Source organism: Branchiostoma lanceolatum, chromosome 10, assembly GCF_035083965.1.
Source record: "Branchiostoma lanceolatum isolate klBraLanc5 chromosome 10, klBraLanc5.hap2, whole genome shotgun sequence".
Classification (NCBI taxonomy): domain Eukaryota; kingdom Metazoa; phylum Chordata; class Leptocardii; order Amphioxiformes; family Branchiostomatidae; genus Branchiostoma; species Branchiostoma lanceolatum.
Window position 1 is genome coordinate 8,854,116 of NC_089731.1, and position 20,365 is coordinate 8,874,480.

Below are 20,365 nucleotides of genomic sequence, written 5' to 3' on the forward strand. Positions count from 1 at the left end.
ATGCATATGAAGAACGAGACAATTCCCCACGAGGACTACACAATGTCACACAAAAGCAACAGCTCATTATCTGGGTACACAACTGACAATGTCATTTTCCTTGGTGGATACCCAGTCATCACTGTAAATGACACCAAGATCCACCTTGTCACAATTGTCATTTCTGTTGTTGCGCTCCTCCTCTTGGGTTTAGGATCAGCATTTGTCATTTTCCTCTACAAACGCTGTCATGGTGCAGACTTGGCCCGTCATAAAGATAATGTACCAATTGGAAGAACCAAGGGAGAACCAGCTTCCTCAGAAACAGACTCAGTTGAGCCTACACCTGTCAGAGACTTAGCCTCCGCCAGCCGACCAGCTCTCTTGCGTGACATAGCATCTGAAGACAACATAATTCAACCATATGCAGTGACCTTTAGTGATGAGTCAGTCATCTACAATCAAGACTTAGAAACAGTGGCATACGATGAAGACCCAGGGCCACAGCTTGAGCCATATGCAGTGACCCATGATGAAGACCCAGGGCCACAGCTTCAGCCGTATTCAGTGACCTACGATGAAGACCCAGGACCACAGCTTCAGCCGTATGGAGTGACCCATGACGAAGACCCAGGGCCACAACTTCAGTCGTATTCAGTGACCTACGATGAAGACCCAGGACCACAGCTTCAGCCGTATACAGTGACCCATGATGAAGACCCAGGGCCACAGCTTCAGCCGTATGCAGTGACCCATGATGAAGACCCAGGGCCAAAGCTTCAGCCGTATGAAGTGACCTACGATGATGACCCAGGGCCACAGCTTCAGCCGTATGCAGTGACCTACGATGAAGACCCAGGGCCAAAGCTTCAGCCGTATGGAGTGACCTACGATGAAGACCCAGGACCACAGCTTCAGCCGTATGCAGTGACCAATGATGAAGACCCAGGGCCAAAGCTTCAGCCGTATGAAGTGACCTACGATGAAGACCCAGGGCCAAAGCTTCAGCCGTATGAAGTGACCTACGATGAAGACCCAGGACCACAGCTTCAGCCGTATGCAGTGACCCATGATGAAGACCCAGGGCCACAGCTTCAGCCGTATGCAGTGACCAATGATGAAGACCCAGGGCCAAAGCTTCAGCCGTATGAAGTGACCTACGATGATGACCCAGGGCCACAGCTTCAGCCGTATGCAGTGACCTACGATGAAGACCCAGGGCCACAGCTTCAGCCGTATTCAGTGACCTACGATGAAGACCCAGGACCACAGCTTCAGCCGTATGGAGTGACCCATGACGAAGACCCAGGGCCACAACTTCAGTCGTATTCAGTGACCTACGATGAAGACCCAGGACCACAGCTTCAGCCGTATACAGTGACCCATGATGAAGACCCAGAACCACAGCTTCAGCCGTATGCAGTGACCCATGATGAAGACCCAGGGCCACAGCTTCAGCGCTATGCAGTGACCCATGTTGAAGACCCAGGGCCACAACCTGAGCCGTATTCAGTGACCTTCGATGAAGGCACCACCGCTTCAGCCATATGCAATGGCTATGAGTTTACGCTGTGAACAACCGTTCAAGTCAAATTCTAATACGTTGCAATGGGTGATAGAACGTTGGGTGCATGCTACTGGATGATCAGAACATCATTGCACGTCACAGATATAAAAGAACAGCCCTGGCAAGTGGACATTTTGTGTTGTTGAACTATGCTGAGCATACAACAGAAAGGGGCATTTTTAAAGGCAATCATGCCATCATGTTGGATTTCTCTCGCCAAGAGATGTTAGCCTTGAGCTACCACTTTCTACGACAAGAGCACTACATGTACAAAATGAAGAATAATTCGAAATTGGTAACTTAAAAATTGACAGACAGTTTAAAGACCTAGAGGTTGACACCGCTTGAATTTATGAATGAAATCTTTGGTGTACTGCTATGACTTCAAATTGTGTCCCTGTAAATTGTTCATGGGATCATTGTTAATACAAAATACAAAATGTAATACAGTAATACAAAATGTAGTTTGTATTGTCTAGCGTTTGATGTTGAAAGAATGATGTTTAGTTGGGCTATTTCACGACGTTCCTCTATTGTGGAGGTATGTAGTCAAAGCAATTTCATTATTCTCATTTTGAATGACTTTGGGATATGTATGGATTTACGTTTATTTTCAATATGATTATCATAATTTATCTTTTTGCAACATTTCAATAGTTGTGTTCCATGTAATTCGGTATTAAGTATATTTTTATGTAGAAATAAAGTTGAAATAGAGGCCATTTCAGTAGGAACATGCATAGGCAGAGAAATGAGGGCAGGCAGTTTAATTGGTGACTTCTAGCTGTAATTTTGGTGTATAAATCAAACAGTGCACTGAACTAAGTTTGTAAAGTCTAGTGATAATGGAATCTTACTTGTACTTGTCAAGGCCAACGATGGCGTGTTTGGAGGGTAATTGTGATAGTTCACATGGTCTTTGTAATGGTTATGTTACATAGATGAATTGTTACTTATAAACGTTACTTGTCTACTTCTCTCTCACTCTAGGTGTATCATTTAACCAAACTGCATTAACTGTTCCTCAACATAATATACAAAGCTCGAAAGAGGATTCTTGAAAGCTCGATTATTCGTCAATGGCCGGAGGCAATGAAGAAACTACATGATTGCAAAAATACTACGTTTTGATAATCATAATACGTCTGTGAAGAAGACGTCATGTTACCTTGGCAACCCCGACTGTGCAGACCAATTTGATTCATAACCTCCATGGATAGGATCTATTCATGGCACATGTTCGGGAAGACATTAGATAAGGTGTGTTTTTTAATGATACATTTACAAGGAAAAGACTTGGATAGATAAATTTGAAATGCCTTTCATTTTGTTTTTCATTAGCAATTTGCGCAAAACGAAATGGAAATGGAATTTGCAATAATATTGATAAATGATTCATCCTAGAAATAGACCTTGCATATGTCCTACATACTGCTAAGTCAAGAATTCGTTTCCTAAAATGAGCAAATCAAAGCAAAGCAAACCTATCAACCGGATACTGCAAAACTATTGTTAAAGCGTTTTATCTGCTGAAATCAAAGTTTTAAAATTTGTGTACAGAGCACGCCCTATTTTGCGGCCAGTGACCCAAGTCGGCAACGTGATCTCAGTCTAGTACAGTAACTAGAACACAAGTTGGACGCATGTGCACCACGTAGCTGTGTCCTTGGAAAAGTGTAGCGTCCTACTTTTTTGGACATCCAATGAGGAAACTGCAATATTGCTGTCATTTCTGTACAGGCGCCACGCAGCGGTCTGATAGGGTTCTACAGCTTGTAATTTGTTGTTTGAAAGGACGTATAACCCAGACCCCTTTGGCTTTGAATTTTGTCATGACATAAAAGCAATTAGCTTAACAGAGGTTGGACTTGGCTTTGTGTCATTCCTCCCGGTAACGTTACCTACAATTTCATTTTTTTTCAAAACTTTTGCCTTTATCTAGTAACAGAACCAGTTGAGCCAGTTACTGATAGTATCGCACGTAGATTCTAAAAGATGATGACACTAGATCTATGAGCGTAAAGCCGGTTTCTTTACTTTCTCATTGTCTATCTTTACAGTATGAACCTCTCTGCTTCTGCGAGAAGCTGTGGTGACAATACCATATCAATAATTAATTTCAACAAAACCTGCGATCTCACAGCAAAAGTATTTGAAACATAAAATGTGGAAAAAGAGAGACAACCTCAATGTTATGCCCAAGCTGTTTAGTAAATACTATTTTCTCCCTAATTGCCATTACTCTAAATTACATGTGTCAACTTAAACATAGGTTTTGCTTGTAGATTTAACATTGCCCCTTCAACTTCATCCACTTACATGTATTTTAATGATACTTGATAATTTCAAGTCATACCAACATCATTGTCACTGACACTTATCGTAAGCAATTTGAGAAAGTCTGATTATTCGTTATTGCCGTTACACATACTGCCATTTTAGACAGACTGTCTCTGATCGATAAATATTCTAAGGTTATGTACGATTTCCATATAACATACATAATGTATAAATAACACAGTGCCGCTTCCGGCAGAATCGTACGCTCACAAAACAAATCAATTATTCAATCGATGAAATAATACAGCGACGACACAATGCAGATTGACAATACATCTAACCATTCTCACCAATACCAAGTATAGTTGAACACCATTACTATGTATCATGAATATGTACAAGAAAATATATCATCAAATATCATCAATGATCATGGCTGAAGTTTGCGTTACTCCTTTATAAACCGTCAGAGTTCTAAACTGTGGTTTGATGTCTGTGACGGTACGAGAAATACAAGTAATGTGGCTTTTTTCTGCTGATGTGCAACATCGTTAACAGGGCAATAGTTATGGTCTTCGACCAGATGTATAAAAGAAAATGTATCATTCATGTTATTTGATTAGGATAGAGAAAGTTGCCGCAAGCAGCTTACCTAGAAAGGCAATGTTGAAAGTGTGGATTGTGATTTCTTAGATCTCGCTATGATATTTCCCTTGCGGGTTATAACTGATGCAAAATTTCATGTATGGGATGTCAAACTAATTACTATTATTTCACATCACGCCCACAGGACAACGTTTACACTGCATAGTACGGTCAGTCACTTGAGGTAGACACATAAATGTGTGAACAAAACATTGATATACAATAATGAACGATATTCATTGACAGCTTCAGACATCTACATTGTCACTGACGCCCTCGTGTTTATGCTAGATGAAAGTTTATACAGAGAGCCGCTGTCTTCAGCTGTATTCTTTGAAATATCTTTCTGGCAAATAGTTTCAAAGTTTAGAGCTTTAAATTCTATTTACTACTGTAACATTTCAAGATGGCCAAATGCATTTCGAGAGGTGAGGGATTTCTGTAGATGCAGTTGTGAATGTCTTACACTTTGAGCGATTGACGCTGTTTGTTGTTACTGTTTCATCGTCAATATAGGTAGTACTGTGATTTTAGATAGTCTCTGTACTCTCACGTGCATCTTACGCATTGCTCGTGAACCCGCTAACTGGTTTCATCACATAGTCAAGTTCATAGTTTTCAAGTCCACAAAATCACGGTCAAGTCTTTTTGGTCGATTTGCTCCTTCTCTTCGAATCTTTTGCTTTCTTCTTCGACAACGCTGCCTCTTCTTTCGCCCTTTGCTTGATCAATGCTTTCTCCTGTTTGGCTCGTTGCTTGGCCATGACCTTGGCTATCTTCTTGTCGTTGAAGACATTCCGATCCTCCATCAGAGCAGACTCCATCATGGCAGACACGGTGTTGGGAGACAAGTTGGCGAGGTTCGGGCTCATGTCTTTCCGGTGGTTCTTCGGCGACTTGGAGTGCTTTATGTGGAGAGGACTGGGGCTGTCTTTCTTCCTGTAGTAGCCTTCCTCCAGCGCAACGACGTTTGATTTGTCGTTGTCTTCGTCTTTTTCATCGTTTGCTTTTTCACTGTGGGTGAGGAATGTAGGGAAAATATTAATATTATAGTCTACGATGTACATATGGCATTTATTTATCTGTAGTCGTTACATTCGTATGTACGGGAGTTAAAGTAGTCATCAAGATCAACAACATGAAATTATGTTCATGTAGTATTTATACAAAACCTGGCATTGCTTATCATGTCTCTAGCCTTGCCAACACCACAGGTGATAATATTTTACCCTAGTCTTTGATCTAATGATATGACTACCGCATTTTGCCCGTGTGGGCAAGAACAGAAAAATAAAGATAATGCATTCACTATTATTGCAGGGTATACAACCTTGTATTTTTAAATCGCTAAAAATTAAATTGGTATACAAAATTATTTAAAACAAACTCTTATATTGAGTGCAATGTTTCTGTCATTCATAATCAACATTCTTTTAACTGCCCCCCAATTAAAACTCAAATGACGATTAACCCTGCTACTTCACAGTCCAGCCATATCCAAAGCTGCTACAACTTTCACAACGTTATGTCAAACATACCACTCCTAGGGTTTAGACTGTTACCTGTAGATGACAATGAGGCGGTACAGCTGCAGCAGCATCACCGTCATGTTCTTACATGTGAAGAAGATGCTCATGTGGTTGATGACACGGTAATACGCCACTAGCACTAGACGGGTAGCCAGAAACGGACCGTCCTGCCAAACACGGTACATTTTGAGAGATCACAGAAGACTAGATACAACTATCCGTGAATTAGTAGATATTTGGGACCGCATCTGTAAGCAGCGACACCTATAGCTGCAGTGCAATGCGAACCAGTCAGAATTGCCCTGAGGTGGGTGACAGACGGTCACCGAAACGTCAGTTGAATGAAACACTTGGTTGAGTATTTTTATGTGGATATACATGTAGCTAAAGCCTTAAGAAACTGATACTACTATAGCTCGATGTAAATCAAAGGAACTTTTGTAACATAGACAAAAAGAGCTTGTCAAAATAAAATGATCAGACTGTCGCCCAACAACTGGTAATTGTCTGGTTGAATAATGAGTTTTCAAAGGAATGATGGCTTTCGAATTCTATAGCATTTGCATTCAAAACCAGAAAGTGTTTTGAAGATACGTAATTGTGCCTCCCTCCCAATCCAAATGAGACAGAAATCCGATCAAGCTACATATTTGCAAGATTTAAGAAGAACTTTAAAGAAACAAGGACACGATTTCAACCATTCCCCATAGTTTTCAATCGATTTGTTTGTCTTTTTGTCATTTTGTTTGTTTTGTAGGGCGGCCCATTGCGGCTACATGTTGAGAGCTGGTGGAAACGTAACACCTGTTGGATGAATGGTTAGTAACGGAGGAGGTATGAAATGTGAGGTGAGTCCTTATGACTGATTGGGAAGAAAGGCGTACATGTTATCCAGTCAATCAAATATTCCAAATATCTCTTGTCCCTTTGAATATTAACAATCATGTCAATGATAAGATAATCCATTCCTGAAGACAGACTGTGCAGTTAAGTAACTCCAACTTATGTCACTTTCATACGAATCAGTACCAGCATTGTTGAAACCAATTCTACAGTAAATGATGAAAGAATTAAACACTGCAATGATGCAATCATTACCGAACTTATATTTCTATTGCTCCTGTTGTTAGTGTAGAAATGACTTGATTACTGAAAACAATGATGATAATTTTGTGCATAATAACTGTGCATGCAATATCAATAAAGGAACAAACATTTGATAGTGGCCAGAACCACTAAATGTAGTTCAAGATAAGGCAAGCGAAATTTTACTAAAACATTTACCGGCCAAGCTGAATAGAATCCTAAGAAGAAAAAAGCCAGGCAGCTGCCAATGTCTCTCTAGAAATGATAATAACTTGCAACATTTTTACGCCCAAATTACCATTCCGAAGAGCAATATACATATATATGACAGTTATCATTAACATGAAACTAGCTGATGAATTCTAAAAGTGCATAAAAGCTCTATCGGAGACACGAGTATACCTGTAGGCATATGGACACAATCGTCGCCCAGACGTCTGTGTCGAAGCACGTACACTGGCAGGATCTGGCGCAGCCACAGATGACTTTTTGTCCCTTTCCTTTCGGTGTGGCCCCTGCTTTGCGGGTACGGGAGCGGGTCGCGGTCATGACCAGTGTGAACTGCATGAGACTCCAGGAGAAAACGGCCAAGATCACGATGGTTAGAGTCCTGTTCGTCTTCACCTCATCCACCTGCAGGAGAGAACGGAGAAGGTCACATTGAATATGTCATGTGCGTTTGCACTCACGTGACTATGACGTAGACAACGTTCGCCATGCTAGGTGGTCAAACCTGGAAGTTGCCGAGTAAATCTGAATTTGAATATGTAATTTGTTACATAATTATGCAAATCCATAGGATCCTGAACTGGATAGAGATAAACGACAAGCTATGATGATGATCATGATATTTCAATTACTATTTGGCCCAATTTAAATTTCTATGTACATGTAGAACATTTCACTGAAAAATAACTGAAGAAGATGAATGAGTGAGTGAGTGAGTGAGTGAGTGAGTGAGTGAGTGAGTGAGTGAGTGAGTGAATGAATGAATTTGTGAATGCATGAATGAATGAATGAATGTAAAAAAGCCCGCACCTTCAGAGTGTCGCAGAACTCCAGGATATCGGCGGCGCTGCCCAGATATACGAAGAGCAGCTGCGAGAGTTGGTCTCGCGTCACCTCGCCCCGCGGCATGACCCAGCGGCCAAAGATCAGCAGGAACAGCATGCCCAGCTCCACGGCCAGCACCCACTCTTCAGAACTCAGCTCCAGAGGGATGTCAACCTGGCGGCAACTCAAGCTTTAGGTCACTTTCTTTACACCATATGATGTATTTTCGACTAAAATTATTGTTGTGATGATGTATTAGAGTCTGGAAAACTACTTTCACAATGAATCATTTTTAACTGTTCATTAGACCAACACTGACTTGATTAAATGGATGACATCACGAACCGCGCGAGCATCAATTTTCGTCTGTTTTTGAAAGAAACGTTTGCGACAATACTGTAATCGTACAGAGAAGCTACAAAATTAGCAAATGCACACGTATGCCGTAAATTGAAAACTACTGTATCAGAAAGTGGACACGTGTGAGCAAAGTCTTCCGCGCGTACTCCAACGAAAAGGATGTGAAAGGACAAAAATGAGGAATTTACTGTTTGGTTAGCTACCGTGACGTTTTGTGTGTTCAGTCACAGCCTTCCTAAAGTATATAGATCCTAACCACTAGATTTCATACTGAAGTTAACTTTACTTTTTATCCAACATTTGCGCACGCGTCAGTTTTGGGGCACCCAGAGGATATCATCCATATAATAAGATTAGTGTGACCTTTAAATTAAGCATGTAGTACAGCTGGATGTAAGATATGTACCATCGTCCAATTAGTATTTCATTGGCTCAAGTATACGCTATAAAATCAGAAAGTTTCGTGTATTTTACCATGATGGTTTGACGGCCCGGTAACTCTCATATTAAAGCCTCACCCACCGATGAAGTAACGTGTATGCCCTTAACCGGTGGGTAGCGAGACTTTAATGTATTCTGTAAAATATTGTTCTGATATTTTCACTGTAAAACGCACGAAACTCTCCATTTTTATAGTGTACCTCCTTCAGGTTGAGTCCGGGAAGTCCGGGTATATCCGGAATGGCGATACTGGTGCTCCGTGGACGCCTGCGCTTGGTACATTTGAATCGCGTGAAGAACTTTTGCTGGTGGGAGTGACCAACAGGGGAAGGCAAGAAACAGCAGCGGCGGAGGGAAGGGAAAATGGAGGTCATGGATACAAGGGAAGCACTGGTTGGGTTAGAGAAGATGGCAAGCGAATAGGTGCATTTAGGTGGGGTGCACTGGCCGCTATGCAGGAGGATAGGTCACATTTCCAAACCGGAGCCCGGCTGGGCTGTTTGTGGGACCGACAAATTAAAGTGTCCGTCAGGTAAAATACAGAAATTATGCCCATGATTAGTATTAGTATTGTTGACGTTTGTGTGATTTGTCGTCTTTTATGTCATACTTTCCGTTCCCGGAAACTGCCCGGCCGGGTCCCGGTTTGGAAATGTGACCTCAACATTAAAACATGAGGCATCACTTTTGTTTGCAACATGCGGTTTGCCAGGGGAAAGATGCTGCAGACAAAGGAAAACATGCCTGATTCACATGTACATTACTGATATTCGATGGAAAACGATGCCAACAGTGAGATAACATGTAGGGTGGTATAGCAATACATATCATGATCCTCTACAATGTAAATGAACTCTTCCTAAGTTTAGAATATTTGCTCAGTGTGAACTAAATTTATATGCTCTAGGAAAATAGAAATGTCTTAAGATGATCTAAAACCTTACCCCTTCCACGATCCTTATCGGACCCGTTTCTTCCTCCTCCTTGGTCGAGGTCGTGTTGAGCAGTTTGAGTTGTATGTCCACTTCCAGCTGAATGCGTTCGTCCAAACGTTGTAATTCCAGAAACCAGATGGCCGGGACCATGATAGAGAGATAGAAGAAAAAACTCGGGCACCACCTTCCGAAAAGAGAAATAGTAGGCTTTAATTAGTGTACTTTACTTAACTAAGATTTAAGTATTTGAATGTTTGAGGAGTACACAAACATACGACTGTGTCACCAGCATGGTAAAGTGACATTTTAGACACGTAGCTTCAGTAAAACTACAATTAGCACCCCATCTGAGGACCTAAATGCTTGGTTGTGGGCACTAGTAGGTCTATGTATAAGGATTACTTAATAATATTTAGGATATTGAAAACAAATATAGAACCAAGTGATGATTTGTGGCTTATTTCGTCCAACAGGTGGTGTTGTATGATGCTAAAAAGTGTTTATTTTGGTAATCTGGTTCCAATTCATGTAACTTTGCAATCCGGTGATGCAAATGTCCGTACATAAGAAAAACTATAAAATCAACGGCAAAAAGGAATTGCAATTGTTAGTTTGGCCTTCCATAGTCGACTAAGTAGGAAACATAGCTTGCTCTGCCTGACCATGAAACACAAAATACATAGCTCCAGCCAGTGTCACAACAGGTCAAATAATAGTTCCGTAAAGGAAGCTTTGGAAGAGCTCGCGCGTGAATGTGGGACTAAGTACTAAGGACAACAATTTACCATCTTTGACTAGAAGGCTGCCATCTTTCTTGCTTAGTAATGCTCGATCCCTTTTAAATAAGTTAGAAGACCTTTCTGTTTCTTTGAATGACAATAAGGTAGATATTGCCATCATTTCTGAAACCTGGTTTTCTTATGAGCATCCTCCAGAATGTACACATGTGAATGGCTTTAACCTATTTTCTCGATGTCGTACCGAAGGCCGCGGTGGAGGAGTTGCTATATATGTTAAAGATTCCATACCTACAGAAATCATAAATTTTATTGAAGTACCCATAGAACTTGAGTGTCTGTGGGTACTGGTCAAGCCCTTTTGGCTGCCACGCTCAATTTCTAATATTGCTATTTGTGCAGTTTATAACCCTCCAGCGTCTTCGTACCAGGAAATGTTATGTAAACACATCATAGACAGCATTGATATGGTTAATACTAGATACCCTAATGCGGGAATATGTGTTTTGGGGGATTTTAATAGATGTGATATCAGTAATATTGTCCATGGAACCCAGCTAAATCAGCTTGTAACACAGCCCACCAGGGGAGAAGCCATTCTTGATCTGATTATTACAAATTTAAAGCCCTTTTATCAGGATCCTCGAATCGAGGAACCTTTGGCAATGAGTGATCATAATACGGTAATATGGTCTCCCCATGATCATATACCTATTAATACTAAAACTAGGTCACAATTTCGCCCTTTTAAAGATTCCGAGGTCCGCTCTTTCGGACAATGGATTTCGTCACACCCGTGGACAGAAGTTTTTGATGCCCACGATATCCAGAGTAAAGTTAATACTTTCTATCAAACTCTTCAAAGGAGAATAGACCTCCATTTTCCTATGAAATCTGTTGTTAAGCACAATTCAGACAAAGAATGGGTTACCCCTCAAATTAAATCTCTTATCAAGAGAAGACAACAAGCTTTTCATTCCCGTAATATGATATTATATAGAAAGCTAAGGAACCGTGTGAACCGATTGTGTACGAAGGCAAGGAAAAGACATTATGTTCATAAGATACATGTTTTAAAGAAGGAGAATCCAGCAAGATGGCACATGTCTATACGAAACATTCTTAATGTCCGCCGTAATGTATCAGTGTCTGTTCCCAGCAGTTCACCTCTAACTGACAAAGAGATCGCTGCTGCGATCAATCGCCACTTTTCAGACATTGTGAACCAACTTCCATGTCTTGATTTCGAATCGTTGCCGTCTTACCTGCCTTCTCCTTCAAAACCGCCGCATATTCATTCGTATGAAGTTTATGAAATTTTGAAACGCCTTGATGCCAGGAAAAGTTGTGGTCCGGATAACATTTCCCCCAAAATCGTCAAAACGTTTGCTGTTGAATTAAGTGACATTCTTGCCCATCTTTTCAATTGCTCTTTGGAGGAGGGGCGTGTCCCCAAACAATGGAAGGAGGCTGTTATTTCTCCAATTCCAAAGAAAAGCCCAGCATCAGTAGAAAATCTACGACCTATATCACTTACGTCTGTCTTTATAAAAACGTTCGAATCCTTTATTACTAAATGGGTTCTTCAAGACATAGACAAAGTTTTGGACCCCAACCAATATGGCAGCAGAAAGGGGCGCTCATCAGTTCACTACTTGATAAATTTGATCGACTCTATTCTTCGTGACGCTGAAACCCCCAAAACTGTTCAGACTGTTCTGTTAACTGATTTTAGCAAGGCGTACGATAGAATCGATCATACTCTACTAATCCGTAAACTGTTGACTTGTGGTGTACGCACTTCAATCTTACCATGGATTTGTAGTTTTCTTAATGACCGTACACAGTGTGTTCGGTACCGAGGTGTAACATCGTTTTGGGAGAAAATTGCATCAGGAGTTCCACAAGGTACAAAATTAGGGCCTGTCCTCTTTTTAGTATATGTAAATGATGCGATGCAATTTTTTCTTAACAGGTGGAAGTATGTAGATGATCTAACGGTAAAAGAAAGTAGACTTTTCAGTGAACAATCTTCTATGCAGACAGCAATTAACCAACTGGACACATGGTCATCACAAAATTGTATGTCATTGAATGAAGATAAGTGTAAATTAATTTGTATCTCTTTCATGAAGGATCCTACCCCTTCCCCTGTAATGTTACTGAATGGCAAAGCCATTCAGTACACTGAGGATGCCTGTATTTTGGGTGTTTGGATTTCTGCCGACATGAAATGGGGAAAACATGTCACAACAATCATAAAAAAAGCAAGCTCGCGCCTTTTCTGGCTTAAAAAGCTAAAACGCTCTGGTGTCTGCACTGAAGATCTTTGCGAAATTTATTTACTATATGTCCGACCAGTCATAGAATATGCAGTCCCAGTATGGCACGCAGGTCTAACCACTCTACAATCCCACCAACTTGAACGCATTCAAAAACGTGCCCTCAGAATCATACTTGGCAATAATTATACTTCCTATGCTGACGCACTTTCAACTTTTAACCTCTGCACTTTAAAAGCAAGAAGGGAATCACTCTGTCTTAAGTTTGCAAAATCTCTGATGAATTCACCAACGTTTCGACCCTGGCTACCCCCCACCCGCAATAAAGTTCACAATATGGACTTAAAAGGGGGTTTCCAGCTTAGCATACCCTTTATAAGATCTGACAGGTACAGGAACAGTGCCATTCCGTACTTGTCAAAACTCCTGAACAGCGTATTGTAACTTATACCTATTGTGTAATCACCCTACTACCGTTTCTACATATCCTTGTTGTTCAGTTTTGGTTAGGTTTGTAAATATTGATGATATTTTGTACAGTTGTGTATTCCCTGAAACTGCGTAATTCAGCCTTTTTACTTTGTATCATTAGGCTGCAATGTTGTTTTAGCTCTGTATGAATTTGCGAATAAAACCATTTATATATATATATATATGTATATTATATATTCTTTGACATGCCATTCGTCTTTCCGAAGCATATCCTCCACTGATCGTTTGTCATTGATTATTTCACTTTTACGTGCAGGAAGAGCAGACAATGAGCTTTGGGTCATTGCTAAACCCCTTTTATATAGAATCTAGGTAATCCACTCGTATTTTATTCAGCAACATCCGCAACGATGCTCAATGAGTGACGACGTCATTGGGTAAGATGTATGGACAATGACGTTGTCGTTAATTATCTGGCATGCGTTTCACTGAAAGGAGCATCTCCTCATGTTCCTTGGGGGATCAGGTCACGATTGTTAACCTCCCAAGGGTCGTTTCATCCGCAAGAAGTTCAATCAAAAGCCTTTGACATTGAGAAAGAAATAAAAATAGGTCGGGGTGAATGCGAGATGACCTCACTATTAAAAGAAATTGTTGCAAATTCTTTTAACGTTTTCCTACACTTAAAAGTGTGAGATCTCTTTCAGACTCTTTCTCCCATCCTCCCCCTGTGCATAAATGTGATAACGGGGACTTATATAATTATGATACAAAGAGAAGGAAGACCATTTAAACATAAACGTGCACTCATAAAGCCAACGTGCAATGTCACTTGTCAAAATGTCAGCTATATTGGTTATTGATAATGAAGATGAACGAAATCCTTTTTAAAACATTTTGGTCCTATGATTATGTCTTATTACAATGCTCCATTTTCTTCCCGAATGTTGCTACGCCTACGGTCCTAAGTGGCAACTGACTTTTACCATTTCAGAATGTCCTAGAAAGAATAACATCTGACTGGCGCTCCCTGTAGGACTGTCTTTGTACCTTGGCATTGAATAGGCGTGAAATTAGAACGTGCTCTTGTCAATGGAAGAGCGTGAAATTAGGGCTTGTAGACGTGTCGGCTGCACCGTCACAACAACGTCTCTAGAGGCTAATCCAAACGCATCACTAACGTTTTAACTGTCGTCTATGAAATGTAATTCTTATTTTCTGACCTCTTACAATGCAATGAAACTTATCCCGTGTAATAGATTTAACCAGTCTAAAATATGACGTATTTTATTCGTTTTTACTGCTGCAACTGCGTCACTGTGGCATACAATAGTTAGCAATGCTAACTTAGCATCATATTTACATGTATCTGTAAAGTATTACTTACATAAATATGATAGCTAGAACAAAAGACAACTGTCTCCCGATTGCAGCAGCGTTTAGAAATCAAAATGCTATGAAAGAATCTGACCCAATAGCTAGCAGAATTGTCAACGTTTCATTGTTAAGAGTTCAGATGTTCTTTAAAAGAGTTATTCTACATCTCGAAATGTGACACATTGTCACCACGTGCTTAATTCTCATTTGTAGATATCTGAACAACGCCGCTTTCTACATGGAACATTTGCCAAACTCAAATACAACACGCCGCAGTCACAAGGATATCGACTGTGCGGACTTGGCATGTAGCTGCACATATGTGGTAATTTGTCTCGGAAACGACATTTCATTATAACGTTATGAGGCACCGCTAGGGATTTATGTTTTAACTGTGGAGTAACTGCTGAGTCACATGTCATTTACGGTACTTTGCTACACGTTATGAAAAAAAGGTCATGATCATGTCAACTTGGACATATTGTTCGTAATATCACTGTGTAATGTCATTTGTAATATTCACGATCTTTATTGCACCAAAGGTTATGAGAATTAGTAACTTATGGTGTATGAAACTGTTCGGAGGGTGCCATATGGCTGGACCTGCTTGGTCGGCGCTGCGCGGCCTCTAATATCTCTGGATCGAAACAAGTAACGAGGAGAGCTATTTGCTGATTTTCACGCTCTAGTTTACAGTACCCAATTCATGCAAATGAAAACAATACCGGCGACATTGAACCGTGAAGGCGCATTGATTTAAACTATAACATAAGGAAAAATTGCAATTTTTAACTGTATCAAAGAAAAGTTTCCATACGTCGGATATCAAAATGCGACGGATAAATCTATATTTGATGCGTTTAGACAAACCCTGTATATCATTGAAGAGATTCATCAGTCACGTGTGATTACAATTGTTAGAACATTCTTCAATCAGTTAATTTAGAAAGGTAACAAAACACGTACCTCCAAATTTCCGTGATCAAGACGTACAGTACACATGGACAATTTGGAGGTACGTGTTTTGTTACCTTTGAAAAGTCACTGATTAAAGAATATTCTAGTAATTGTAAACCCTGTATAAGATACATTTATCTTTTCGAAATTCCCACATCTTCACATGTACAAAAAAGCGCGAATTGGAGAAGTCGACTGTACTTGGCTAGCTTAGTATAACACTCGTATCTACTACATATGTTTAACTCGTGTATTGTTTCCAACACGTTTCTAAGTGCATGTTTGTTACATGTAATAAACGTTTGTCAAGTCATACGATTCACGACCTGTACCTAACATATCCAGACATGAATGTTCAATAAAGTTCTTTTAATTCAATTGAAAGGAGATTCAATTGTTGCCAGCTGAATGGATTTTTTTTCTCGAAATCACGGTCATAAGTCTGCATGGCCATCAGCATGATCATAATAAGTAACAAAATATATTTGATATGGGTGCTTCACTTACTTGTAGCCGCCATTATTTTTTAGTACTGCCTACCAGTCTAGCTCTTTGATGTGGTTCAAGTCTTTTATAGCCACCAGAAAGTCTTGGGATGCGACTAGAATACACTGATTTACGTTTATACTTCTGTAGTGGTCAACGTCTGGTTTCAGCCTTACGCACCAAGGAGCAAGATACAAACCAAGCATTTATGCTAGATAGTTTAAAGTTGTCTTTTTCTAATTCAAGGCCAGCTAAACGCAAGCTTCAGTAACCTATCCTTGTCAGATGTTTTTCTTGAAATGAATAACATAAGTGTGAGTGATGTCAGAAGACACATTCTTTCTAATAGTTACAGGGGGACTTTCCTCCAAATCAAGCTTCTCTAAAACGGTGAAGAAGACGTTTCTTGGAGAAGGTTCCGAAATGTTTTTTGATATGGATACAATAGATTTTATTGTTTTAGAGGTTTGGTATCAACATGTCATTTCGACTCCATACAGGAAGATAGGTCGTACATATTTGTTAAATAGGCGTGTACATATCATCTAAAAGCCAGTAACATTATCATAGACAGTTGTGTTATATTGACCTACTTGTTCGTAATTATCACTTCGATCCGTTCCACACCCTATAGTTTGAAACCTGATTGATGCAGAACATTTTCTGCTGAACATTATCATTATGACCTCTCAGTAAACTACAACAGTTAATGACAGCAATAAATGTCAATTCACAATGATACCTTCCTTTTCAGCCATTGTGCCCCTCGCAGCCATAAATATGTTTGATATTTGTCCCGACAGACAAATGATAAATTCTCGAAGATGAAATGTTCCTTTTATGACCACTAAAAGCGGACAAGTGATTGGAAGAAACGAAACTCTTTGAGAAATGTAGGGCATAGGAAAATCCCAATATTTTTCTTACACTAAAACACGTGTAACGTCTCTTGGCACATAATCATGTCAAATATGACTGATGTTGCCCTAAGCTAGAGCTATAACGGCCGTATAGCCAGTCAAGTCGCAACGTTATATGCATATTTAAAGATTAAACTAGAGATCACAATGCACGTTACAAATGAAGATGCCTTTGACATACATACTAATGTTGCAATAACACAAGAATAGAAAATATAAAAAAATTAAATATTCATTACAGCATTTACAGCAGTACATTATTCATTGACTATATCAATAACTTATTGATGAATTTTGCGTTACTGTGCAGCCGTTTCCAATACATTTTCCCTCTGCCTTAGTTAAGAAAACTGCCACTAGCTCTACGTTCTTCAAAGGCTCCTAGTACCCATACTACTGATTAGCCCAATCAATACAGAAATGATGTATAGCACCATCCATACTGTCTTCTCTGTAGATTTATGGAAGTGACTGCAGCACATTTCCATGCCAGGGCTCTTAATTAAAAGTGGAATTGGCTTGATTGACCACATTACCGCTGCCATTTGGCTAATCTGCCATCGACCGTGCAAAGATTCATGGCACACTATGGAGCGGTCAAATGGACTTAACAACCGGTTATAAGAGGGATTAAGATCAAATGGTATCGAGGAAGCTAAAATGGGTCAAATAAAACTTCACTACCTGAGCTTTCTTTGACATACAGCAAAGTTAACTTTTATCTGATCAGGAATTGTGTATGTTGTGATATCAAAGACTGCAAGTGTGTTATGATAGTGTATCTCAAAGAGACTTAATAAATAAGCTTGGAATTTTACCCTTTTGACTAGGGTTCAACGGGGCATTCAGAACTGAACTGACTTCATTTTCTGGGCAGCTTTCAGCAAGCTGTATACCGACTGGAGTCCGTCGACTCGACCGATGACAACATCAGCTACGTGAAACACCAGTTCGTTTGCCTCTATTCAGAACGAAACAAAACTTACGGGCAACATCAAAATTGAGCACCATGTAAATAAATTTCTAAATGAAATATGAAACGATACCAATAAGTCTGTCTAGATATCGCTAGATATCGAAAAGTCACGTTTACATTCAAGGTACACCAAGCGAAGCGATGACAACCACTTTCAGTGCGATCTATTGTCCGGCTGTTTTAATTTTCCATCCTCAGTCCAACCATTCCTAACAACGTTAGAAAAAATGCATTTTTACTTTAATCAACTCAACTGAAGGTAAGTATATATCCCTTATTCATAGTTTTCTTATGTATTGCAATCAAAGGCGATACTATTGGTAACCTACAAGAGGCCGCATAAAAGAAGGTCTTCAGGATCTTGGGCATAACATGTACAGCTGTGCTAAAAAAAAATGGTAACCATGTTCGATACCAGGCATCGGAGGTCAGTTAACACACTTCTTTCTCTCATAGATATTCATGATAAGTTGGTGAAGGTAGACACCCAGGTAATAAAATGACAGTAACTCAAGCAACTGGATAAAAAATTTTAACAGTTAGACGTTTCAGACAGCATCCACTGTTTTCCGTCGGTGACTGAAGGGAAGAACTGGGGAACCAGGTTTTATCCCCAAACTCTAAATTTATATTCTAATGAGGTAAAGACAATCTAGGATGGTTCAATGTGATTATTATTGTGATGATGATAGTGATGAAAAGTGCAAATTCAGTCTCAGGTCTTCATGGGCAGACTGCCAGAAGCAAACAAATAAAGAAATAAATCACTGCAGACGAGAGAGACTGGGATGACTAAACCACAGAACTATCAGCGGTTCAGCCTTTTCAAATATTACTTGTAAAGTGTAGCACAGTAGGACTACATAAACTGCAGTGCTGCTGAATAACACTGAAGATAGTCCATTGCAATGCTGGCGTCACTAGACCTTTACAAGTAAAGCTAGCATCATGCGTATGGTTTTGAAGAATATGTAGCAAGTGAAAGACAATATCATTGAAAAGACAACTAAAGATGTGATTGATCTTCAGAGCATCAGACGCCGAGCTTTTTGCAACAAATGCCATCTTCAATTTTTGGCAAGTCTAGTCAGCGATTTCATCGTGCTTTATACAAAATCATAAAGGTGTAGTTAAATGGATGTCTGGATACTTGAGATTGTGTTACATTCATGCATTGGGTATCACGGCTAATGATGTACAACGGGCCCGTCGGGAGAGAGTCCCTTTGTTCTGAAGCAAGAAGTGTGAAGTGTGCCGTCAAGCGAGTTAAGCTTCGGCCGAGTGGAATCAATTTATCAAGTCGCATTTGTACAGATTTGCCTTTCAATAGCCAAGGACGACACCCATTGTCGTAAGTCATGGTGTTAAGAACAGACGAAGTCCAAATTAAGCCTTAAATGTCCGTGAACCCATTTTGGGTAACCATATTACGGTCGACCGGTGGTGCAGGGTGCGTGCCAGAGTGGGGTGATGATTAGTTGGACACTCACCATTTGTATTCCTTGCCCTTCCTCTTGCCGACGGTGTAGCATGTCTCGATGAAAAGCCCGGCTAGTCCTGACAGGCCGACCCAATAGATGGACGCCTTGTACACATTCGTGACCCTCCATATGGCGATTAGTCCGTGCACAGCGAACAGAAGACGAGTGATCAGCGCCTTTATTATATTGATGCAGTGGAGCTCCATCTTAAAGGGCGCTGCTGACTGCTTGCCTTCTTGCCTGGTGTCTAAACTAGAGACGCCCTCCTCCCTTCCCTGCGCAACCCTCTCTTAGCAACAACAGTCACAAAGCCGGCGATTGATCTCTCCTGATGGGACTGCTTCTTTAAAATTTAATGCTACTCAAGTGGGCTGCAAATGGCACGTACCCGAGGTCCGAGCTTCGTAGGGTTCTTGTCTTCCAAGTTCTTGGTCACGATAGGTTCTCGTGCAGAGGTTGCTAATGGCAGTACCGGGTTGCACGCTCCCTAAGGCGCGCTCGAAGATGCTTATTTTCAAGCAATAATCGCACACTTTTAAACGCGTGAGTCTTACATTATTACAATTACTCATAAAGAGGTGACAAACCTTATCACCGTCATCAGGGAACAACTGCTTTAGTGGGGGCAATCATCCTGGGCGATCTTTCCGGCCCTATTCCCTCCATAGCGCAGCCTGTGCCACTGCCTCCTCCCAGTAAAACGAGACTAGAAGGGCCCTGAGTCACAGTTAACGACTTCCCCTTTGACGATTTCTCTTAACGATCCATGGTTCCTGCTATCATCAACGCCCCATGTTGCCTATCGATTTGAACATTGTAGTGGCTGTTGGATCCCATTAACA

General features: G+C 40.5%; 2 protein-coding genes across 3 annotated transcripts; one reads left to right on the plus strand and one right to left on the minus strand.

Annotated features, from left to right (window-relative positions):
* On the plus strand, positions 1–3,642 carry LOC136443910 (uncharacterized). The gene is made up of 2 exons (XM_066441284.1): positions 1–1,356; positions 3,607–3,642. Exons 1-2 carry the CDS (start codon positions 1–3, stop codon positions 3,640–3,642), a joined length of 1,392 nt encoding a protein of 463 aa, XP_066297381.1.
* LOC136443713 (transmembrane protein 26-like) lies at positions 3,560–20,365 on the minus strand. Of its 2 annotated transcripts, XM_066441062.1 has the most exons (7): positions 19,533–20,365; positions 9,885–10,059; positions 9,141–9,245; positions 8,125–8,313; positions 7,489–7,719; positions 6,034–6,167; positions 3,560–5,485 (listed from the first exon to the last, which is right to left on the minus strand). In XM_066441062.1, exons 1-7 carry the CDS (start codon positions 19,727–19,729, stop codon positions 5,110–5,112), a joined length of 1,407 nt encoding a protein of 468 aa, XP_066297159.1. In that variant the 5' UTR covers positions 19,730–20,365; the 3' UTR covers positions 3,560–5,109. The 2 variants fall into 2 exon arrangements, with proteins under 2 accessions (XP_066297159.1, XP_066297160.1); XM_066441063.1 differs by lacking the exon at positions 9,141–9,245 and having other exon boundaries at positions 19,533–20,363.